Source organism: Cebus imitator, unplaced genomic scaffold, assembly GCF_001604975.1.
Source record: "Cebus imitator isolate Cc_AM_T3 unplaced genomic scaffold, Cebus_imitator-1.0 Scaffold2, whole genome shotgun sequence".
NCBI classification, from domain to species: domain Eukaryota; kingdom Metazoa; phylum Chordata; class Mammalia; order Primates; family Cebidae; genus Cebus; species Cebus imitator.
Genome location: NW_016107317.1, coordinates 14,544,684 through 14,570,497, shown reverse-complemented (window position 1 = coordinate 14,570,497; position 25,814 = coordinate 14,544,684). Strand labels below are relative to the sequence as shown.

General features: G+C 37.2%; 1 protein-coding gene across 19 annotated transcripts in view; it reads left to right on the top strand.

Moving 5' to 3' along the window:
• The window catches only part of PPHLN1 (periphilin 1), a 135,963-nt gene that overhangs the window by 88,458 nt on the left and 21,691 nt on the right, over positions 1 to 25,814 (top strand). Inside the window, exon 10 of one of the 19 annotated variants that reach the window (XM_037738975.1) lies at positions 4,046 to 4,113. The exons of the other annotated variants lie outside the window; for them this stretch is intronic. Coding sequence (XP_037594903.1) covers positions 4,046 to 4,096 — 51 coding nt within the window. The 3' untranslated portion in view covers positions 4,097 to 4,113. Of the gene's footprint in view, positions 1 to 4,045; positions 4,114 to 25,814 lie in introns of those variants that run through there. 19 annotated transcript variants of the gene reach the window in all.

Genomic DNA, 25,814 nt, shown 5'->3' with positions numbered 1-25,814 from the left:
TCTTCCTCTTCTTCCTCTTCCTCTTCTCCCTCTTCCTCTTCTTCTTCCTCTTCTTCTTCTTCCTCTTCTTCCTCCTCCTCTTCTTCTTCCTCCTCCTCTTCTTCCTCCTCCTCTTCTTCCTCCTCTTCCTCTTCCTCTTCCTCTTCCTCCTCTTCCTCTTCTTCCTCCTCTTCCTCTTCTTCCTCTTCCTCTTCTTCCTCTTCCTCTTCTTCCTCTTCTTCCTCTTCCTCTTCTTCCTCTTCTTCTTCTTCCTCTTCTTCTTCTTCTTCCTCTTCTTCTTCCTCCTCTTCTTCTTCCTCCTCTTCTTCTTCCTCTTCTTCTTCCTCTTCTTCCTCCTCTTCTTCTTCCTCCTCCTCTTCTTCTTCCTCTTCTTCTTCCTCTTCCTCTTCTTCCTCTTCCTCTTCTTCCTCTTCCTCTTCTTCCTCTTCTTCTTCTTCTTCCTCTTCTTCTTCTTTCTTCTTTCTTCTTTCTTCTTCTTCTTCTCACCGAATTGTCACTTTGAACCACACAGATTGAAATACTTCTATCATTGCATACCCAAGTTCCCTCTATTGCACCTCCAGGAATAAAACAATGTTTACTTTAACTTTTAGAAATATTTGCAAGATCCCTTATAATTTGGTTAAAGTATGCTTACACAGCCTGTGAGTGAGATCCTTTGTTTTCCTGGCATCTAATGGATTTTTCTTTTTGTAATTCCCTACTTGCAAAGTCTAGATTAAATTCTTTTTTCTGGCCTGGCATGGTGGCTCACGACTGTTCTCCAGCACTTTGGGAAGATGAGGCAGGCGGATCACTTGAGGTCAGGAGTTCATGACCATCCTGGTCAACATGGTGAAACTCCGTCTCTACTAAAAATACAACAGTTAGTCAGACGTGATGGCATGCGCCTGTAATCCTAGCTACTAGGGAGGCTGAAGCAGAAGAATTTCTTGAACCCAGGAGGCAGAAGTTGCAGTGAGCCGAGATTGCTGCCACTGCACTCCAGCCTGAGCGACAGAGTGAGACTCCATCTCAAAAATTAATATGTAAATACTTTTTTCTTCAGTTGGAATCAGATAATCTGAATAGATCAGAGTGTGTGTGTGCGCGTGTGTGCGCGCGCATGCAGATCATCTGACTAAGAGTGTTAGGATAGTTAATCCTTTTAAGGGCCTGACAAGTAGCAGAGACAGTTATTTAATGAAATAACTACTAAGAATAATTTGTAAGTAGCTGCGGTTTATTGGAATATTTTACTATGCAAACTAGTCTTACAAAAATGAGCACCTTCTATCTCTTTGCCCTCAAGCTACAGTGCTTATATTGCAATTCTTTGTCTTCATTGTACATCTTTGGAGCTTTTCAAAAGTAGAGCTTCTTGGATTTCAACCAGAAATATTCTGGTAAATTTAAAAATGAAAAATAAAATACAAAGAAAACAAACGTAGAAAAAATTCTGGTAAAAAAGTTATGAGAACTTTTCAACTTGAATATGTATGTAAGTGACTTGTGAATTTTGTTAAAATACAGTTTCTGACTCAGTAGATGTGGGATGGGAGGTTTAGATTTTGAGTTTCTTAAATGCTCCTAGTTATTGTTGATTCTGTTAGTCTGTGGTCTATATTTGGAATAACAAGGAATTGAAAGAAAATACCTGTTTTCTTTCTGCTGTTTCTAATGTTTTAAAAGATTGAGAACTATTACCACCTTAGTATTAGGATTAGAGAAGTTGTATATATTTTTAGTTGAGGTATAATTAATATACAATAAAATGCATAAATCTTAAATATTCAGTTGGATGGGGTTTTTGTTGTTGTTGTTGTTTGAGATGGAGTCTTGCTCTGTCACCCAGGCTGAAGTGCAGTGGTGCAGTCTCAGCTTACTGCAACCTCTACTTTCCAGGTTCAAGCAGTTCTCCTGCCTCAGCCTCCCAAGTAGCTAGGATTATAGCCATGCGCCACCACACCTGGCTAATTTTTAGTAGAGATGGGGTTTCACCATGTTGGCCAGGCTGGTCTTGAACTCCTGACCTCAGGGGAATGCCTGCCTTGGCCTCCCAAAGTGTTAGGATTACAGGTGGGAGCCACCACGCCCAGTCAGTTGGATGAGTTTTGGACATTTATCACACTGTAAACATCATCCAGAACAAATCCGTATGAAAGTCTTTTCAGATATGAACAGTTGCTTTTATTGACTATAATAAGGATACAGTTAGGAACTAAAGTTATGTTCATATCTCAAAAGCCTGTGTTCTGATTTGCTGTTGAATATCCTCCAACCCTTCCTGTAAGGACTACATTTTAGGTGATAACATAACAAAACATAAAATTCAAAACACAAGATACTCTGCAGTAAAGAGTTTTCTTCTCACATATAACTCTCAGCTGCCCAGTTTCTTTCCCCAGCAAATAGACAAACTGATATGACCCGCATATGTATGTGTATGAACACAATTCATATACAGTATGGATCATAGTTGATCCTGATGAATAGAGATAAGAGTTGATGTGTATATATCTTGTTTTTTGTTTTTTGTTTTTTTTTTTAAATACAGATGGTGCTGGGCATGGTGGCTCATGCCTACAGTCCCACCACTTTGAGAGCTGACATCGCTTCAGTTCAGAAATTTAAGACCAGCCTAGGCAACATGGTGAAACGCGGTCTCTACAGAAAGCACAAAAATTAGCCGGGAATAGTGGCACACACCTGTAGTCCTAGCTACTAGGGAGAGTAAGGTGGGAGGATCACTTGAGCCTGGGAAGTAGAGGATACAGTGAGCTGTAATTGTGTCACTGCACTTAAGCGTGGGCGACAGAGCAAGACCCTGTTCCCCCACGCACCACCCCCCACACACATATACACACACATGCGCGTGTGCGCAAGTGGCTATACTCTGTATTCTGATCAATATTCTTAGAGATCATTCCATATTAGCCTATTATTAATAGATACTTATATCTATTGTGAACCATAGAGGAGGCAGTGAGCTGTAATTGTGCCACTGCACTTCAGTATGGGTGACAGAGTGAGACCCTGTTTCCCCATGCGCGTACCTCTCTCTCCCCCCTCCCGACACGCACACTCTCACACATGCAAGTGGCTGTACTCTGTATTCTGTTCAATATTCTTAGAGATCATTTCATATTAGTTCATTATTAATAGATATTTACATCTGTTGTGAACCATGTTTTTAAGTATAGTTCCTGATTTCTCCATTATTTATTTATTTATTTATTTATTTTTTAAGATAGAGTTTCACTCTGTCCCTTAGCCTGGAGTACAGTGGCGCAATCATGGCTTACTGCAACCTCCACCTCCCAGGTTCAAGCAGTTCTCCTGCCCTTAGCCTTTGCAGTAGTTGAGGTTACAGGCAGGTGCCACCATTCCCGGCTAATTTTTGTATTTTTAGTGGAGATGGGGTTTCACCATGTTGGTCAGGCTGGTTTTTAACTCCTGATCTGACTAATTTTTGTGTTTTTAGTGGAGACGGGGTTTCACCGTGTTGGTCAGGCTGGTTTTTAACTCGTGATCCGCCCGCCTTGGCCTTCCAAAGTGCTGGGATTACAGTTGTGAGCGACCATGCCTAGCCAGTTTCTCCATATTTTAAAAAAGATATACATGTATATTTTTAATCAGTAAAGGATTACATTTAAAATGAAGAATTTTGGGGGGGGTTTGGTTTAATACTGTAGATGTCACCTGCCAGGTTTGAGAGTCATCGGAGTATGAGTTTGTAGAGAATCTTAATTTCTTGCTTGTACCAATCACTGCTATCCTTTCTTAAAAAGTTGTTTGTAAGTACAATTAATAAAGTCTAAACCAAAACAATTACAGGGATGTGCCTGAACATATTTTTTAAATACATTATTTATGGTACTCATCAAGTTACAGAAAATTGCCATCTGTAGAAGGATAAGTCTGTCTTTCTATTTTTATTTGGTGGATAATAACTGAAAAACAACAAGTATCATGAATTCATTTTTAAACTTCTCTGGCTCTTTCAGAACCCTTTCCTAACGTAATACTGTTTTTAAAAAATGTTTATATTTCTACCTATCAGCAGGGGTTCCCAACCCCTAGGCCTGCGGACTGCTGCCAGTCTGTGGCCTATTAGGAACCAGGCGTCACAGCAGGAGGTGAGTGGTGGAGGGCAAGTAAGCTAATTACCCCTGAGCTCCACTGCTTGTCAGATCAGCTGGGGCGCTAGATCCTCACAGAAGCGCAAACCCTGCTGTGAACTGCACACGCGAGGGATCTGGGTTGTGTGCCCTCTCACTCCTTCCATGGAAAAATTGTCTTCCACAAAACTGGTCCCTGTTGCCAAAAAGGCTGGGGCCTGCTGCCTATAAGTATGCTATCTATTGAAAGAAGGGCTGATTATATATTTATCAGGTAATTTGTAGGTAAAATATATGTAAAAATCATTATAGATACATGGAGGGTACCATTTTGAGGTGTTGTTGTTGTTGTTGTTGTTTTGAGACAGGGTCTCACTCTGTCGCCCAGGCTGGAGTGTGCTGGCGCCATCACAGCTCACTGCAGCCTCCACCTCCCAGGCTCAAGCAATCCTCCCACCTCAGCCTCCCGAGTAGCTGGGACTACAGGTGTGCACCACTACTCCCAGCTAATTGTTTTTTGTAAGTTTGTAGAGATGGGGTTTTACCTTACCCATGTTGGTCTCCAACTCCTGGGCTCAAGAGGTCTACCAACCCCCGCCTCCCAAAGTGCTGGGATTACAGGCCTAAACTACTGTGCCCAGAAATAGAGTAATCAGGGACACTTGGGGAAAGAGATTGATTATTTTGGTTTTCTTTTCTTTTCTTTTCTTTTAACTTTAAAGCACTTATCCTGAATATTTGTTTCTGTAAAGGCAGTTTTTATTACAGCCATAGCTATGCCAGCCTTGTTTTGTAAAAGAAATTTTATTTCTTAGCCATTTAGGAACCTGTTTCCTTATTACAATTAGCTAAGAAAAATTGAGTTAATTCAGAATTCATTTTGTTGATTGTTTAGTCATTAGCTTTGATAAAAGTCTATTGTAAATTTAAATCTGCTTAATACATTTTTTTATTTCGAATTCCATAATACAACCGTTCATGCGACCACATGGGCTGCTTACTAGCTTTTCTTTGCTTTCCCTCCAATTAAAAAGCTTGGGCTGAATAATCTTAGATCTCTTCCTGATCTAAATCATACTAAAAATTAAAAAGTTAAATATTACTTTTCTGTACACAATTATGTGTAGTTAATTTCAGATTTAACTATAGAATTTTAAGGTGTTTGGTTTTTTTTTAAAAAAAATCTTTATGAAGGACACAGAGTTCTTATGTTAAAATAAGCTTTTAAAAAGCTTTTGAATATACCACTGTTATGTTTCAATCAGTAATTAGTATTTGTTGAGTTAATGAATTGTGCAGAGCAGGTTTTCTTCCATAAACAGGATGTTACATTTGATTGTAAGTGTTGTAGCTGTGGCCCTTTTCTCTTCTTAGTGTCTTGTTTCAGTTACTACACATCACCTGATGATTCTCATTAGCTCTTGCTGTTTCTCATATATAGTAAGCTGTTTTTGTTTTATGTTTAAAGAGGCTAGAAGTAAAGATTAGTAAAATGTACAGTCTTGAAAATGTTAAGTAGACTTGTGGACATATGCTTTTAGCATATGATGGATTCAAACGAAGTAGTTTTCAAAGTAGTGGCAGCTGTATCTATTGTTGTAGCTTCAAATTCTAAGCATTTCATAGTAACCTTACATAACAGAAACACTCTTTGTTTTTCCTTTTTATCAGCAAGTAGTGAATGTTCTTAAAAGTGCAGCTCTCACCACTATCTTGTCTAGACATCAAGTCTACCCTACTGTATTTAACAATCATTATTACCAACCACTTGTTCAGATTTTACATATATACAGTTAGTAAAATATACTCAACGTAAGATTTACCTCTGAAAGTCTATATTCCCAAAACAAATTGAAGTAATTTATTTTGGCCAAATTTCAAAGAGTTTAAAAGCTACAGTTTACCAGATTCTGGCCATGCTGTTACTGCAGAAACTTGTCAAAGTACATGTATAAAGTTTTTATTTTAAAAGAATCTAAAAGCTATCTCTATAAGATAATTTGTATCATACTTGAAAGGAAGCATCTCTTAAAGGTAATTTAGTTATTTTGTACCTGATATATCTTTAAGTAGGAAGTTTAATGAATCTGTTAAGATGTTATATTTACATCAAATATAAAATATAAACAGTACAGATACCAAATCTTATAAGAACCATACTTAGTATGAGTACCTAAAGGGATGAGTCTGTCTTGGACCTTATCCTTGGGGATGTTACCACTGAAACAAAAAATACCCAGTTATAAAGCAGTACCAGTCAAGGCGTTCCCCATCGTATAAACCCAAGTACAAGCTTCATTTCTCACCTCTGCTCTTCATCCATTGTGTACTAGTGTTAGGTAAGGATTTTACCTAGTGTTTCCAAATTACAGTCCCGTGCTACTCAATTTTGCTTTTGTAAGTCAACATTTTTTTTGCCTCTTGAGTATTTCATGGTAAGGACATTTATAAATGGCATGGTGTAATGAACACTGGATGCTTCCACTTAGTGTTTTACATCTTAGAGACCTTTTCCTCTTTTTCTTGTTGTTTTCTCTGTTTTTGGAATGAGGTCTCGCTATATTGTCCAGGCTGGTGCAGGACTCCTGGACTCAAGGGATCCTCCTGTCTCAGCTTTCCAAGTAGTTGGGATTACAGGCACAAACCACAAGGCTCCTCCTTTGTTCAGTTGGATTAATTATAAGTTCTCTCAGAATTGACAGCCTATTATATGTGAAAGTACTTTCTGTATGAAAAGTACATACAGGTGGTTATGATAGTGTTCAACTGTTTAATATGTGTCTTTGGGAAAGTCACTTAACTTTTCTGAGTCTTGCTTTGCTCATTATTGCAATGGGATTGGTGATATTACCCACTTCATAGTAATGTTAGAATGAAGTGAGTATGTATATTTATGTAGCCTATGACATTGTCAGTAATCAAAATATCTGCTATTACTGTTTTGTGGATTAGCCTGGGATCTTGAAATAAGGCCCCAATTTCAATTAAGTAACTGGTAAGTCACACTGAGAAAAAAACTATTCCTTTGGTAATTCTTTGTATTGTAAATTACAATTGTTCCCCCACTTAACTGGGTTCTGAGACACCCAATGGTTGCCGGAAACCGCAGGTAGTACTGAACCCTATCGGTAACTATATTTTTCCTATACATACATATTTAAGATAAAGTTTAATTTATAAATTATGTAGAGTGTGAGATTAACAATAAGTAAAATAGAATTAAAATGATGTAAAAGCTGTGTGAATGTGTCTTTCTCCTTCTTTCAAAATAGCTTACTGAACTATATTCACCTGTTTTTGGACCACAGTTGACCTTGGATTACTGAAACTATGGAAAGCAAAACTGCTGATTGAGGGTGGGGGGTACTACTATATAATCTTTGTGAATGGATTAAAATTAACTTGATTAAAACCAAGAAAAACATGATAACTCCTGTCACTTTTATCTAGTGATTCTTTCTTAGTAGAAGTCAAAGAAAAGGACATACAGATATTGGAGAACTGAAATGTACAGGTTGGTCATATTGTCATCTCCAAAATTTACCTGTGATGGTAGTGATTGTATTGAGAATAATGAGACCTGATTTTTGTACAGATGTCTTTTAAAGGTTAATGTGCTTGGGAAACAGCTTTTAAAATATATAACAGCAATGTTATTTCGGGATAGGAACTTTTGTCTTTCTTTTCTTTTTTTTTTTTTTTTGGGGGGGGGTGGGGGGATGGAGTTTCACTCTTGTTACCCAGGCTGGAGTGCAATGGCGCAATCTCGGCTCACCGCAACCTCCGCTCCTGGGTTCAGGCAATTCTCCTGCCTCAACCTCCTGAGTAGCTGGGATTACAGGCACGCACCACCATGCCCAGCTAATGTTTTGTATTTTTAGTAGAGACGGGGTTTCACCATGTTGACCAGGATGGTCTCGATCTCTTGACCTCATGATCCACCCGCCTTGGCCTCCCAAAGTGCTGGGATTACAGGCTTGAGCCACCGCGCCCGGCCTTTCTTTTTTCTTTAACCATACAATCTCATTGTTATATTGGTAAGAAATATTTTCTTTCATGATACCTTTGAAATAATCATTTATGGTATGTAAATTCCTTGCCAGCAAATATGGATAGTGTATTTTCCGCCCATTGAAAACTGCTTGTGTAAGATTATTTTTTTCTGAACATTGCTGTGAATGTATGCACTCCATTGTCTTTTGTGGTGAAAGAGACTGTATTGACTTGTGGCGCTCATTTCTATCTTTAAGATAATTGAAGATGATTTATCTATTATGTGTCTGTTTTCATTAGTTTAATTGTCTTCTATTGGGAGTCTCTATTATAATTCTTGCCCCAGAGTTCCGACAGTTTAATACTGCATTGATTTCTAATTATGGTTTGCATTGTTCTTCTTTGAAATTTTATTCTATTATTAGCATCCTTCATTGACACAATTTGAGGAGAAGAAAAATCTCTTGTCCTCATTTCAACAACTTATACTACGTGTGTTTTTCTCTCCTATAATTGTTCTTCAGAAGTTACAGATCCTATGAGGTCATTATAATAAACATTTTTTAAATCTAGAGGATTTAAATAGTACTCATTTTAAATCTCTGTTTTAGTGATTCTTTGTAACTTTGGAAAAGCTTGCAGATACACGTGATTCTCTCAGTAGAGGCTTTCTTACATAAAGATATGTTTTCATTCCATGTTTTTTTCCTGCAGTACATTCTCGACTGTGATTGCTAAAATTATAAGGGCCCTATGTAAAGCAAAAGAGTAAATAATGTTAAATTGACATTTTACTTGAAACTGGCATTAAGGGAGGGTAGTTTGAAGCATGTTTAATTTTTTAAACTTTACTTATACTAAAAATACATTTTTATTCACTGAATTCATCAGTTGCATTGCCAACTGTGCACAGCCAGAAGTTTAATATCTTTTCTTCCTACCGATAGCTAGCATGTGTTCAAATATAGTACTGCATACCTTATTAATAGGCTGAAAGGAAAATTACCTAATTAATCAACACATTTGCATCATTTGGGATTCCTTGCCTATCATAGGCAGGCCGTAAATGTTTGTTTAACGCTTAGGAATGAAACTGGAAAGGGTGCTTCAGTCTTATGTAGTTTGCCTCTGCCATCTTCTAATTCAAGCTAATGAAGATAAATATTACAGTAAGTCTTCAAGAAACTTTGCTTTTAAGCAGTTAGGAAGTAAGAGAAGCAGCAAAACCATTTCATTCATTTGGTTGCAAAACACAGCCATCCAGGCTGTAATTGTTTTCAAAGCACACGAGATTGAGAGGATTTCTCATAGTTAGTACATATGACAAAATATATGTTGAGATTTATGTAAATTATTTATTCTCATTAGATCTTTACAAACAACCTGAATCAGGAAAGGAAGAAATATTTTTATTTTTAAATGTATTGACTTTTGGTATGCAGCTTCATCATAATGTATCTAGGTATGGATTGTTTTTGAAATTTATTCTGTTTAAGGTAATTTATGTTAAGTAATGCCTCCTCTATTGAGAGTTTATATTTTTCATTAGAGCTAGAAAATTATAGTGTTATCTCTTTGAATATTTAGTATTCTCTATTTTCTTCTATTTTTATGTCCTCCAGTTGAAAACCGGTTAATTTTTTTTCCATTCTTTCAGTTTCCTTACACTTTGTTTCTTTAATATTTTTCCTTTAAAAAAAAAAAAACCCTTAAATTATGGATATCTTGTTAAAGATGATCCCTTAAGTCTTTAATTGTATTTAATTTGCCATGTAATCCATCAAGTTTTTATATATATTATATATATATAAATATTGAGTTATTTATATAACATGTAATGTATATATATTATATGTATATATTCATTATTTCAATAGCTTTTAGAGTACAAGTGGCTTTTAGTTATTTGGGTGAATCGTATAGTGTTGAAATCTGAGATTTTTAGTGTACCCACCACCAAGTAGTGTATATTGTACTCAGTAAGCAGTTTTTTCAGGTCAACATGGTGACTCATGCCTGTAATGCCAGCACTTTGGGAGGCCAAGGCAGGTGGATCACCTGAGGTCAGGAGTTTGAGACCAGCCTGGCCAATCTGGTGAAACCCTGTCTCTACTAAAAATCTAAAAATTATCTGGGCATGGTGGTGCCTGCCTGTAAATCTAGCTACTCTGGAGGCTGAGGCACGAGAATCACTTGAACCTGGGAGGCCAACGTTGCAGTGAGTGGAGATTGCACTGCTGCAGTCCAGCGTGGGGGATAGAGTGAGTCTGTCTCAAAAACAAATAAATAAAAGCAGGCTGGGCACGGTGGCTCAGGCCTGTAATTCCAACACTTTGGAAGGCAGAGGTGGGCAGATCATGAGGTCAGGAGTTTGGGAACAGCCTGGCCAATTTGGTGGAACCCCATCTCTAATAAAAATACAAAAATTAGCTGGGTATGGTGGCGCATGCCTATAGTTCCAGCTGCTTGGGAGGCTGAGGCAGAGGAATTGCTTGAACCTGGGAGGCAGAGGTTGCAGCGAGCCAAGATTGTGCCACTGCACTCCAGCCTGGGCAACAGAGTGAGACCCTGTCTCAAAAAGAAAGTAGTTCCTTATCCCTCACCCACTCCACCCTCCTGCTTGTGAGTCTCCATAGTCCATTATACCACTCCGTCTGCCTTTGTATACTCAATAGCTTAGCTCTCACTTGTGAGAACATACAGTATTTGGTTTCACATTCCTGAGTTACTTCACTTAGAATAATAGCTTCCAGCTTCATCAAAATTGCTCCAAAAGACATTTCATTATGTTTTTACAGCTGAGTAGTATTCCATGGTGTATATATACCACATTTTTTTATCCACTCATTGGTTGATGGACCCTTAGATTGGTTCCATATCTTTGCAATTGTGAATTGTGCTACAATAAACATTTATGTGCAGGTGTCTTTTAAATTTTTTTATGCTTCTGTTTTATGTAAACACATGTCTTTTTGATGTAAAGACTCCTTTTCCTTTGGGTAGACATCCAGTAGTGGGATTGCTGGATTGGATAGCAAATCTACTTTTAGTCCTTTAAATCTCTATACTGTTTTCCATAGAGGTTATAGTAATTTACATTCCCACCAGCAGAGTAAAAGTGTTCCCATTTTACCGCATCCACACCAACATTATTGTTTTTTGACTTTTTAATAATGGCCCTTCTGGCTAGGGTAATGTGGTATCTCGTTGTTTTAATTCGCATTTCTGTGATGATTAGTTATGTTGAACATTTTTTCATATGTTTGTTGGTCGTGGTGTATCTTGTTTTGAGATTGTCTGTTCATGTCATTTGCCTGCTTTTTGATGAGATTTATTATTTTTTCTTGCTGATTTGAGTTCCTTCTAGATTCTGGATATTAATCCTTGTCAGATGCATAGTTTGCAAATATTTTCTCCTGTGGGTTGTATTCTCTGCGGATTTCTTATTTTGCTGTACAGAAGCTTTTTCATTTAATTAGATCCTGTTTGTTTATTTTTGTTTCTGTTGCATTTGCTTCTGGGGCCTTAGTTATAAATTCTTTGCCCAGGCCAATGTCCAGAAGAGTTTTTTCCAGGTTATTTTCTAGAATATTTATGGCTTCAGATCTTAGATTTAAGTCTTTGTTCCATCTTGAGTTGTTGATTTTTGTATAAAGCTGAGAGATAGAGATCTAGTTTCATTCTTCTACATGTGGCTATCCAGTTTTTCCAGCACCATTTATTAAATAGGGTATCCTTTCCTCGATTTATGTTTTTGTTTGCTTTGTTAAAGATCAGTTAATTTGGCTTTATTTCTGAGTTCTCTATTCTGTTCCATTGGTCTATGTACTTTAGTTTAGACCAGTACCATACTGTTTTGATCACTCTGTGTGTGTGTGTGTGTGTGTGTGTGTGTGTGTGTATTTTTTTTTAGATGGAGTCTTGCTCTCTCACCCAGACTGGAGTGCAGTGGTGCCGTCTTGGCTCACTGCAACCTCCACCTCCTGGGTTCAAGTGATTCTCCTGTCTCAGCCTCCTGATTACCTGTGATTACAGCTGCCTGCCACCACACCCAGCTAATTTTTGTATTTTTAGTAGAAATGACATTTTAGCCATGTTGCCTAGGCTGGCCTCAAACTCCCGACCTTAAGTGATCTGCTCACCTCAGCCTCCCAAAGTGCTGGGATTGCAGGGGTTAGCCACTGTGCCCAGTCAATAAATATAGTTCTATAGTATAATTTGAAGCCATGTAACATGATGCCTCCAGATTTGTTTTTTGCTTAGGATTCTTTGACTATTTGGACCCTCTTTTGATTCCATATGAATTTTAGGATTGTTTTTTCTAATTCTCTGAAAAATGATGTTGATATTTTATTTTATTTTTGAGACAGAGTTTCGCTTTTGTCACCCAGACTGGAGTGCAGTGGCACAATCTCAGCTCACTGCAACCTTCGCCTTCTGGGTTCAAGTGATGCTCCTGCCTCACTCTCCCAAGTAGCTGGGATTACAGGTACACGCCACCATGTCTGGCTAATTTTTGTATTTTTAATAGATAATGGGGTTTCACCATGTTGGCCAGGCTGGTCTCGAGCTCCTTACCTCAGGTGATCCACCCGCCTTGGCCTCCTAAAGTGCTGGGATCGCAGGTGTGAGCCACCGTGCCTGGTGATGTTGATATTTTAATAGGAATTGCATTGACTTTGTAGATTTCATGATACTGATTCTCCCAACCCATGAGCATGGAATGTGTTTCTTTTTCAGCAACTTCTTGTAATTCTCCTTGTAGAGAGCTTTCATCATTCTGGTTAACAATATTCCTAGGTATTTTATTTTACTTTGTTTTTGTATTTGTTTTTGGGGTTTTTTTTTGTTTTTTTTTTTTTTTGCTTTCACCTCCTTGGTTAGTATATTCCTAGGTATTTTATGTATTTTTTTGCAGCTGTTATAAAAGGGATTGAATTCTTGAGTTGATTCTCAGCTTGGTCGTTGTTGGTGTATAGCAGTGCTACTGATTCATGCACACTCATTTTGTAACCTGAGGCCTGACTGAATTTGTTTATCAAATCTGGGAGTCTTTTGGAGGAGTCTTTAATGTCGTCTAGGTGTACAGTCATCATTGACAAACAGCAGTAGTTTGACTTAGTCTTTTACAATTTGAATGTCCTTTATTTCTTTCTCTTGTCTGATTGCTCTGCCTAGTCGTACTCCATTGAATTCTTGACATTAGTTATATTCTTCATTTCTAGATGTTCAATTTGGTTTTCATTGCAAATTTGCCTAGAATTAAATTAGATTGTTTATTGCTCATGTTATTCTCTCTTATGTCTTTAAACATTTTATAATTTATAACATAATTTCAGGGTTTTAATTCAGCTGTTGTTTCTGCTGACTCATACTCGTGGTACCAGGTTTCCTTGTGTGTATTATATTTTGGAGTTGTGAGCTTATATTCAGAATTCTAAGTATATGTGAAGGTAGGTAGACCTGTGCTTAGAAGTACTCAAGGGCATGTCTTTACTTAAGAGCACAGGCCAAAACCTGTCATTTTCTTTGACCAACAGGCAGTTTTTGTTTTCTCATTCATCCTTTCACAGAGTCCCTAGATTTATGTAGATGCCTCAGATCTAGCTCATTCTTACATGGGCTCAAGGTCATGTCTGGCATTCACTTTCTATCAGGCTTTGATTCGTGGTTCTTTGGGGCAGCCTTGGCTTCACCACTGGATTAGCATATCACTCTGATTTTTTTGCTTTCTCTTCATCAACAGCTCTTGATAGTTCTTTAAGAGTTTATGCTTTTAAAATAATGTGTTTCTAAATTTTTTGAGGCAGAATAATTTTCTGAGAAATGTAGTGTGTTTGGCCCTATCTTCGTTTTACATGTTTAAAAAGCTCCAGTGAGTTGTTCAAGTTTATGGTAGCAATGGTAGAACCATGACTGCTTCCTATTTATTGCTTTCTAATATGCTTATTTGCCTTAAACTGAGATTTTAAAAAGTTTCAGTTAGAACCAAAGAAGGCTTCACTGTGGAAGTGACATTTAATCATTCTTAAAATTCTCTATGAGGTAGGATTCTCATAGATAGAGATAGGAGGTAAAATATTTTACATAAGGGTGAATGACATGCACATAAGTAGCAAAATAGGTAACTGTAGGGAATAATCAACAATTGTAAGTAGTTTAGTGTGGGTAAAGTCGTCTTACATGTGTATTTTAAAAATCTCACTCCCTGTACCCTTCATTTCTCCCATTCTACTCCCCAGTCACAGCATTTATTGCGTTGACTTCACAGAGTACAACATTGTATTTACTGTGGTAACTTAGAAGGAGCTTTAATAGCCTTGAATAATGATTGCAGAAACTTTGTCTTAGTAGAAATTGGAAGGAAGTACTTAACCCCAACAGGTGCAGTGCAATTCAATTCTGGCATTAACCACCTGGAGTCAGTGCATACCCCACAATTAAAGAGCACAGTGTCTAATAGTTCTGCCCTTACCTCAGACTTCAGCCTCACTTTGAGTATCCATGGGTCGCCTGCATTTCTGTCAACTGGCTACAAATCGAGGATTTTCCATGACCTTATGAGGTTCAAGAATATGCTAGAACAACTCACAGAATTCAGGATAGTGTTATACTTATGATTGCAGTTTTATTATAAAGGGTACAAATCAGGAAGGAAGTATTCTGTTTCAACGTTAACTAGTCTACTGCAACTCAATTCTGGCACTAACCACTCAGAGTTAGTACAGACCCTACAAATTAAAAGGCACTGTCTTCAAATAATGACTGAGAAATTAAGGTAGTATGGAAAGGATGTGACTGTATAGACTGTATTTTACTGAAATTTATTGGTAGAATAAAGATAATAGATAACAACCCAGTATCATTTTATGAGGATAGGTGGATCAGAGCCAGATTGTTGAAACATTTGAAAGCTAGCAAAAAAAGTGTTTGAATTCTATTGATGGGCTTGTGGATAAATTTTAAATACATAAATATTATGATCAAGATGTTTGTTGGAAGATTCGTTTGGCTATACAGAAATGTTTGGCTACTTTTTCGGTGAGGGATAATGAGAGCCTGAGTTAAATTGGTAGAGTCTGAAATGCAGAAGAATAAGTGCATGAGAGTGTGTGGCAAAAGTAAGTACCAGCTACCGATTTGTGTGTCTGCTCGTCTGTTTACTTTTGAGCACATGTGAAAGAAGTATGTTAATATGAGAGTGAGAGAAAAAAACAGATGGAATAACTGATGAAGCAAGAGGGGCTGTCAGTAGCACAGATAAAGGAAATACTCTTGAAAATTCAGAGAAACACTCTTCTGAGATAGGAGAAAAGGAAAATAAAGGGCAGCATTTTTGAGGTGGAAAGGAAATAAGTTTGGGAAAGAAGCAATGTTGCTAAGAGTAGGGGGAAATGGGATAGGGAGGAGGGGAGTCCTATCAGCAGTTGGAGTTCCTGAATTGGGTGTGCAAAGGGCTTAGAATACTCCATATGTTACATGTTGATATGGAATCAACATGAGAGATTAAGGAGTTGCATGGTGGGTCAAATAATTGCAGTTTAGGATTTTTTCCAACAGTTCACAGCATCCTTTAAGTAACGGTAAGGCAAACCAGATTGTTATTCATAACTGACCAAGTAAGAACACTTCAAATGTTATTGAATAAAAGTTGCCCCCGATAAGGTGGTGAAGATGATGATTTTATAGAAAAAAAATTCACAACACAGACTTAGGCTGTTTTAGTTTTTAACTCAGTTGTTTATTTGCCAAGAAGTTTGACCAGTTCTGTGAGCAGCTAGATTATTGGGACAATTCAAAATTAAGAATACAAGTGATAAAAATTAAATTTATAACCATAACTAAGCTGAACTGTTGATCATAATGCTTCAAAAAGGAAAAAGAAAAGCCCTAGGGTTTTTTTAGCTTTCTTTTTTTATTTTTTTTCTCAAGGCAGGAAATGGTGAACATATTTAAAATTTTCCACCTAAAAGGAATGAACAATACTATCTTAAAACAAAGATGAATGCTGCAGAGTATTTTGAAACTCAGTCTCCCCAGCCAAATGGGGTATTGCAATAATTTTTTTTCCTGACATCTAAACATGTTAAATGCAGTGGCTTCCCTATTTGAAACCCTCCAGTGGTTTCTTATTATACTTAGAATAAAAATCCAAAGTCTTCACCGTGGCTGTAGAGACCTGCGGCTGTGTATACTACCTCACCCTCCAAATTACTTTCATGTTACCCTCGTGGCTCACAGTTCTGCAGTCATACTGGCCTCCTCTCTACTGGTCCTGCATTTTCCCCTTCTTGCGAGCCTTTCTTCACTCTGACTTCTACCAAGCATTCACTCTCTGGCCTCTGCCAAATGTTACCCTTTCCCTAAAATTTTTCTTTATCTCCCTGATCAAGCTAAGTAGTTCGTCATCATAAACCTATTTTATTTCCTTTATAATAACTTACCATAGGTATGCATTTTTTTTTGTTTTTTACATTTAAAAAATATATTTCCAGCTAAAAACAGAGTTTCCTGAGGATAGGAACTACATGTTTTTTTCACCACTTGTACTGAGCCTTCACTTAGTAACTCCTCAAGTGTTTGTTGAATGAATCAATGGGTTCTAAGTATTAAGTGCTTTATGTACACTCTCATTTAATCCTCACAAAAGGAAAGATATTTTTATAATCCCCCTGTTACAAATAAGGAAACTGTATGCCATCAGCATATACAATCATTATTTGTCAATTAAAAATAAAATTTAAAATAAAAACAAATTGGGGCTTAGAGTTCCCTAGCACCCCAAACTTAGGGCTCCATGACCATAATAAAATCTTCATCCCTCTGCCGCAATTCCCTTCCAGCTCACTAATAGTTTCAATTCTTTCATATGTGTGTTTTAAAGTAAGAGAGAATGGCATTTTAAATGCTTATGAGCATATTTTCTTTTCTTTTCTTTTTTTTGGAGACAGTCTCATTCTGTCGCCCAGGCTGAAGTTAAGTGGCACAATCTCAGCTCACCACAACCTCCGTCTCCTGGGTTCAAGTGATTCTTCTGCCTCAGCCTCCTGAGTAGCTGGGATTACAGGTGCCCACCACCATACCTGGCTACTTTTTGTATTTTTAGTAGAGACAGGGTTTCACCATGTTTGCCAGGCAGTTCTCGAATTCCTGACCTCAGGTGATTCATCTGCCTCAGCCTCCCATAGTGCTAGGATTACAGGTGTGAGCCACTGCACTGCACCTAAATGCTTATGGGCATACTTTTCTATATAGTAGTTGCATCCATGAAAATTGAAGAGTAAGGTGTTTTTAGTTTCAATTTTGAAGATTGAATTGTATTTATATTTGTGTTGTTGAGTATAAATAAGAAATTACCTGTGTTGGTCATTTTTGGCCTAAGTAGAAAGAAATTATACCTATGGTCATTTTTTTTACATTTTTTCCTTTCCATGTGGCATATTTGTGGATATGAGCGGCTAATTTCCCAAGATTATAACAAGTTGATTCTTACTGTACAAAGTATTTGAATTTGAAACCTTCATTGTGTAATTATATATGTACATGGTGACTTGAAGGCAAAGAAAGCCATTTAACCTGATTTCTATATGGATAGTTCAATGTATGTTCAGTATGTGAGGAGAATGATTGTTGCTGCTTCTGCTGCTTCTAAGAGAAATATAGGATATCATAGTCAAAATTTGACTTTTAAAGTCATATTTAGTTTGTTCTAATTTAATTAACATGACTTCTTTGCCATCAAGAAATAGAGTACAGAATGCAGCTGCTACATAATTGAGCTGTATGGGATAAATACTGGCTTGAATCACTGGAGAGGATTCAGTGTTTGAGGAAAAATTTTAGAGATTTCTTATCACACCTACACAATGGACTGAAAGTTTTTCCTTTCTTTTTTACATATGCTATGCTTACCTTTAAATTACTGCTTCATCTTAGTAATATGCTTTTTTTGTTGTTGTTGAGACAGAGTCTCAGTCTGTTGCCAGGCGCCAGGCTGGAGTGCAGTAGCGTGAGCTCGGCTCACTGCAACCTCCGCCTCCTGAATTCAAGCAGTGCCCCTGCCTCAGCCTCCCAAGTGGCTGGGACTTCAGGCGAGTGCCACCATGCCCAACGAATGTTTTTTTTAGTAGAGACTGGGTTTCACCATGTTGGCGAGGATGGTCTCAATCTCTTGACCTTGTGATCTGCTTGCCTTGGCCTCCCAAAGTGCTGGGATTACAGGTGTGAGCCACCATGCCCAGCCAGTAGTACACTTCTTAAATAGTGTAATCTTGAGTGATACCACTGTTAGACTAGTTTTATTGGACAGTGTGTGTATACCTTTAAAAAAAAAAAAAAGACAATATAAATATGTTTTTAGACGTTTTGAAACTTGTCTCCGTGTGTGTGTGTGTGTGTGTGTGTTTTCTCCTTTGGTGTTCATTGTTTTGTGGCAAAAATTGTATGAATGTGCAGTGAAGCAAGGTTTTTTTTTTTTTTTTTTTTTTGAGATGGAGTTTCACTCTTGTTACCCAGGCTGGAGTGCAATGGCGCAATCTCAGCTCACCACAACCTCCGCGTCCTGGGTTCAGGCCATTCTCCTGCCTCAGCCTCCTGAGTAGCTGGGATTACAGGCACGTGCCACCATGCCCAACTGAATTTTTGTATTTTTAGTAGAGACGGGGTTTCACCATGTTGACCAGGATGGTCTCAATCTCTTGACCTCGTGATCCACCCGCCTCGGCCTCCCAAAGTACTGGGATTACAGGCATGAGCCACCGCGCCCGGCTGAAGCAAGGTATTTCTAAGTGATTTATCTTATTTTTTTGAGATGGAGTCTTGCTGTGTCACCCAGGCTGGGGAGTACAGTGGTGCTATCTCAGCTCATTGCAACCTCAGCCTCCCAGGTTCAATTAATTCTCCTGCCTCAGACTCCTAAGTAGCTGAGATTACAAGCATGTGCCACCACACCTAGCTAATTTTTTTTTCTTCTTTTCTTTTTTTTAGTAGAGACAGGGTTTTGTCGTGTTGGCCACTCTGGTTTCAAACTCCTGACCTCAAGTGATCCTCTTATGTTGGCCTTACAAAGTGGTGGTATTACAGATGTGATCCTGTAATCACCCAGCCTCTAACTGAATTTTATTTTCTTCCCACAGTGTGGAAATTCTCTCATAGGGAAAACAATTTTAGATTAAATCTAATAGAGGAATTAGTTATTTTAACTAGAGTATACATGGTTTGTGCATTTGGTTGATGATCACCTTACACAATTTGCATAAAAAACATTTGCTAAGCCAACTATCAGCAAGATTCTGTGTGTATTTTTTAATATATGAATAATTGATACTAAATACTGAGAAGTTTTATTTGTCAAAAACAAGTATTTACAACAAAGTATTTACATTTAAAAGTGATAATATTGTATTGCCTTTCAGGATACTGTGTTTTAAGCTTTTTACTATTTTGAAATGACTTTGTAATGTAAACTTTCTTCCCTGGTTGATTTCAGCACTTGTTTGTTATAATTCACCTTTCTTGTAGTTCTAAATCTATTATGGTTTTAATTATAATCTTAAAGGAATAATTTTTGATCATCCCCCTTTGAACAGATTTATTCACTAATATCAGTTACTTTGCATATGGATCATTTGGTTAGGATGATCAAAATGTTTAATTAAAATATGAACCACGGCCATAATATTTGATTTTAGAGTTTTAGATAAATCAGAGATAGTTATAAATCAGCTTTTTCTCAGCCTTACACGGGGAGGCTCTGAGGTAGTTACAAAGGAAGCAGAAGTGGATCTGTCCTCAAGATAATGGAGGAGGTAGGCAGGACAGAAAGATACATACATTTCTTAAATATTTAGAGTAACCTAGAAAAATTGATTTAGAAAAACTTTATGAAAACTGTCTTTTATTTATGTATTTATTTAGAGACAGAGTTTTGCTTTGTCGCCCAGGCTGGAGTGCAGTGGCCCAATCTTGGCTCACTACAGTCTCCCGCTTCCCAGGCTCAAGCGAATTCTCCTGTCTCAGTCTCCCAAGTAGTTAGATTACAGATATGCACCATCACGCCTGGCTGATTTTTGTACTTTTAGTAGAGATGGGGTTTCACAATGTTGTTCAGGCTGCTCTTGAACTCCTAACCGTAAGGGATCCGCCTGCCTCGGCCTTCTAAAATTCTGGGATTATAGGCATGAGCCATTGTGCCAAGCCATGAAAAATATCTTAAACAAAATTTTGAAGAAAATAGAGACGTAAACGGGGAACGCAGATGGCATATGAGAGAAGGTAAAATGCTTTAAAATGTTTGGTAGATAATACTTTAATGGGTGATGAGAAAATTTTAGTAGCTAAGATTTTGTTGAATTTAAGTGGATCAGATCTTGGGAAGGCAGAGCAGAAGTATACTGGGAAGGTTGGAGTTTTGTTGTAGGACTTCTGTTATTTTGTTTTCTTTTTATTTTTTTAAGGAAGATGATACCTGTGAGTAGAAAAGTTTAGAATGAAAATAGGCTTGAAGCAAAACAGCTAGAAAGAAAGCTACTATGCTGTGATGAAACAGTGCTGTATTGGCTAGGTCCGTGCTAGCGTTACAAGTGTAGAAATAGTGAAACCAGAAAATAAGAATGCACAACACAGATTTTGTCACTAATGATATCTCTAAAGGCATGTAATCAGTTCTTTTAAAAATACTTCAGTAATTTAGCAGTTAATGTTTACAAATGATTTAGTGTTTTTCAGCAAAGAAGCCAAACCATAAATAATTTCTGGACTTTTAAATACTACAACACAAATAACACTGAACTCTGAGAAAGCAAAGTCACATTTTGATGTTTATGCTTTTTATTGTGATAGGACACTGAAAATGTGTATGAGGAGAAGAATGGTTTAATGCCTTTTTCCAGGATGTGTTTATATTAAAAATTTCTGTCTATGTTGTATCTACATGAGCACATGTTAATCTTGCACGAAGTAAGGTTAAAGGGGAAATGACAGCCCACTGTTTCTTTTGGCTCTTATACTAAGTTGGTCAGCCTTCTGACTCTTATCTGAACCAATCAAATGTTCCGTGCTGCTAAAACAAAGATTTTTATTTCTGGTTTTCCCTGTTATTCTTTCCTAAAATTGACTGGTCATTCCAGTTTTAGTCATTTTACTAACCAAAAAAGTTAACAATGTTGTAAACTAATAGTTCATGTTTAAAAAATCAATTTTAATAAACATGCCATGCACTGAAAATATGTCTGGCAAGGTTCATTTGATTTTTAAGGATTTAGAATTTCTTAATTATAATACTGCCATTTTTACCCTTGTAATTTCTAATAAATAGAAATACTGACTTGTATACCTTAATACTGGCTTAACCCAAATTATCTGCAAACAATAGACTAATTTAATTCGACTAGATTCCTACCTCAAATCCTTGGCTGTAGGTGAATTCTATTTTCAAAAAGACTTCTCGAACACAAGATTGATATTTTCATTTACTAAAATTTAATAGCACTGTGCTTAGTGACTAACACCTGGTATTTACCTTGAGCTTAAAGTAGAAGTAGCAATATGACTAGTTGATATAATAATGACAGCATGATTCTAACATTAGTCTGTTCATATTTGTGCACACTATTCTAAGTATTTCTCTGATTCTTGGAAGGAACTCTAATCATTTGAGAAGTCAGTAGCAGTTTCTATTGCCAACTGGACAAGTCAAGATTAATTTTAATTCACATACCGTTACTCTGAATTTTGCTATAAAAATATAGACTAGAAGATACACAGATTTTGAATATATGGACTTCCATTTATAAATAATAGTATTCATGGATTTTCCACACTATACATAATGCCTTCAGAGATACAAGTAAAATAATGAATTATTTTAAATATTAATTTTAGCCTACTTTTAATCTACCAGATACAGAAGTTTCTATTTTTAAAATGAAGCTGTGCTATTTATATTAATAATGAATAATTCCTTTTTTCTGGAAAAAACACATCTTGGAAGTATTCAGAGTGTTAATGTATATCACGTAATTGAAAAGTCCCTCTCTGGGAGGAGTATGATTAAGTAGACTGACAATATTCTGTTATCCTATATATGTATATGATGAGCTGAAAGCAGATACTTTAGTTTTTTTTCCAGTAGGAGTAGCAATCGCCGTATTTTCAACAAAACTTTAAGGATTAGTAATTGTTTAGCTTTTACCATGAAAATTTTTTTTTTTTGAGACTGAGTCTCACTCTGTTGCCCAGGCGGGAGTGCAGAGGTGTGATCTCAGCTCACTGCAAACTCCACCTCCTGATTCAAGCGATTGTCATGCCTCAGCCTCCTGAGTAGCTGGGACTACTGGCATGAGCCATCATGCCCAGCTAGTTTTTGTGTTTTTAGTAGAGATAGGGTTTCACCATATTGGCCAGGCTGGTCTCAAACTCCTGACCTCAGGTGATCTGCCCACCTTGGCCTCCCAAATGCTGGGATTACAGGCATAAGCCACTGTACCCGGCCTACCATGGAAAATTACAGCTTATCTTTAACTTTGTTGGAAAATTATAGCTTATCTTTAACTATGTTGAATAGAGGCTTGTGAAGCACTTGGTTTTGCAATTACATTGAAAAGAAAATAAATTTATAACATTATGTTGGTGCTTCTGCCAGTATTAAAGCAGTGCTGATAGGCAGATAGGTTGCAGTGCAAGTATAATTTGCACAGGGCTGTACGGCTCCCAGAAGGCCAGGTAACAGCTATTCCATGAAGCAGGCTATCATGCTAGGTATCTGGAGAAAGTTTAAAAACGTTATAAAACCCACTTAAACTACCTTCAGCAAGTAAAGGCAAAGTACCGAAGATTTGCAGGGGTTTCTCATGTAACAGTACAGAAAAACCATCTTTAGAACCTGGAACTAGAAGAGCATGAGGCAACTTATTTTCCTCCTTAATTTGCCTCTTTCTTCCCTTGCCTCCTTCCCCCACCTTTCTGCCATCCCTGTTTCCTATGTATTCCTTGGTAATGTCAACATCATAAGCCCAATTTTTTTTATAAACTAGTGTACTCTAGGATTCATCTTTATCACTAAAACTCTTAAATCCTATCTTCTCTAAATATGTGTTTTTCAGCTGGCCTACAATGTAAATACAGCTTCAGGGGCCTATCTTAGGAGGTTAGGAAGGGAGCAGCTAAACAGAAACTACCTATTTGCTAGAGCTGTAGGTAATCCTGACCCGCACTAGAACTTTCTGATCCTGTTACCTCCTAGCTTCCGCCACTCTCTTTAACCACAAGAGATTATAGCGTGCACTTTGAAAGTCTCCCAGAAATACTACATAAGCAAAGACTTATTTTTCTTGAACTAAAAAGTCGCAATATCTTGATACTATGAAAAAATGAAAGTTTTTCTAAACATACAAAATATTTAAACTGTTTAATGTCACAGAAAACAGAAAAAAAAAACCATAATAACGTGTACTGATACCACACAATTTTCAGTGTACGACATGGAGAACTTTTATAGTAGGAAAAATAGCTTCTACTAAAAGCAGCTTTCCAATACAGAATATTTTCCTCAGGTTTTTGTTTTTTATTTTATTTTATTTTTTTGAGTTGGAGTCTCTGTCAGCCAGGCTGGAGTTCAGTGACACAATCTTGACTCACTGCAACTTCCACCTCCCAGGTTCAAGCAATTCACCTGCCTCAACTTCCCGAGTAGCTGGGATTACTGGCGCATGCCACCATGCCTGGGTAAGTTTTGTATTTTTTTTTTTAGTAGAGGCAGGGTTTCACCATGTTGGCCAGGCTGGTCTCGAACTCCTGACCTGTGATCTGCCTTCCTCGGCCTCCCAAAGTGCTGGGATTACAGGCGTGAGCCACTGCACCAAGCCTCCTCAGGTTTTTAAAATGACTTTTATTTTTTAAAAGTTAATATGTGCATCATAGGTAACTGAAAACCATAGGAAGCAAAAAACAAAGTCATCCATAATTATAAGCAGTTTACCGTTTGATGTGTCCTTCTAGATCCTGTGTGTTTATACGTGATATAGAATTTTAATAATGAAAGAAGTGGGATATTAGAGGGAATATTTTTACTGAATCATCTGTCAAAAGAAACTAAGGGAGAACTTGCCTCCCCTTGCAGGATACGTTGAAAATGTCCCACTTTCCAAAACCTAAAATGCAATTAAAAAAAAAAAGAAAATGTCCCACTTCAGCTATAAATTGCCCTTTAACCAACTATAGCATAAGTAGCTTACAGAACAATAATGCTTTTCCCAGCATAGGGCAGATGGCTAACCTGACCTATTTATTTCTATTTATCTTAGTGGCATTCCTGAAGCTATATGGAAAAATAATACAAATATCAAATTTCACAAGGGGAATAACTTGAATACTTAAAGTACTGTATTAGAAATGAATCACAGACACACACATCTCATGTAACTTGAGTAACTTACAGTATTAGACATGAAATACAGGTGCGTGCGTGTGCACACACGCACACACACACACACACACACACACACCCCACCCCCTCATGTATTGTCTCATAGTAGTTAGGAATCATAATCAGATGACCTGCCTCTTTCAGCCCCTCCAAGCCAGTTTCTTTATACCACTCTTCAAAACCAAGCAGGTTAATTTATCTTTGCCAAGGATTTAGTTGAGTCATGGCTTCATTTCTATTTTGGATTTAAATAATTATCTTGAGTTGTAACAGCGGTATAATAAGGAGGAAATTTGAAAACTAGGCTGTGAATGTTCATTGTATTTCTTACAATTAACTCCTTTAATCTCTCTGCTTCACAATTTTAATAAAATAAGGCCAGTAACTCCAGAGTGCTTTTGAGGATTCCTGGTACATAAAATAATACAAAGATCTATACGAAAATGTAAGAATTGTAACCCACAGCCATCCTTAGACATGGAGACCCTTGCTAGGATTCCTTCCCATTCTCCTAAAATTCTTCTTGTGTGGTGAGGCTTCCCTGAGTTGAGAACTCAACTTACTGGGCCCAGTAACAGTTAAAACTTCTGAAGACATAGCTTCCATATCTTCAGAAGATAAGGTGACCTATATATTGAATTGTCTCCAACCTCTTTTGTGGTAGATGAACTGGGAAGGAAATGGAGGGGGTGGGTCGTGAAATAGCTAAGCTGCTTCCTGCTTAATCACTCCTGCTGACAAATTTCTCTCCTGTTAGAGAGTAACTGGGTGGATCTTGGGCCTTGCAGATTTCTCAAACCAATGTAAGACTTTTTTTCACTTTAGCAACAGGCTATTGCCAGTTAATTACTTTCTTTTAGCCTTAGATCTAAAATGTGACCTTTTGTACAGTCAGGACGTTGCACTTTTCTGACAGATAATATTAAATCATTTCATGAAGACTGACCTGTGAAATTCTATTTTTTTTTTTTTAATTAATTTTTTTTTTTTTAAAAGACGGGGTTTCACCATGTTGGTCAGGTTGGTCTTGAACTCCTGACCTCAGGTGATCCACCCGCCTTGGCCTCCAAAGTGCTTGGATTACAGGCGTGAGCCACCACGCTTGGCCTTTTTTTTTTACTTTTCTTGAAATTCTAAAAATTTATTTGAAGTTATTGTGTTTAAAATAAATTTTCTTTGGATAATTCTCAAATATGTCTTTTGTAAGAAATAGACGTATATAAAAATCAATTAAATGTTTTCTTTTGTTTTTTTTTGTTTTTTTTTTTTGAGACGGAGTTTCACTCATGTTTTCCAGG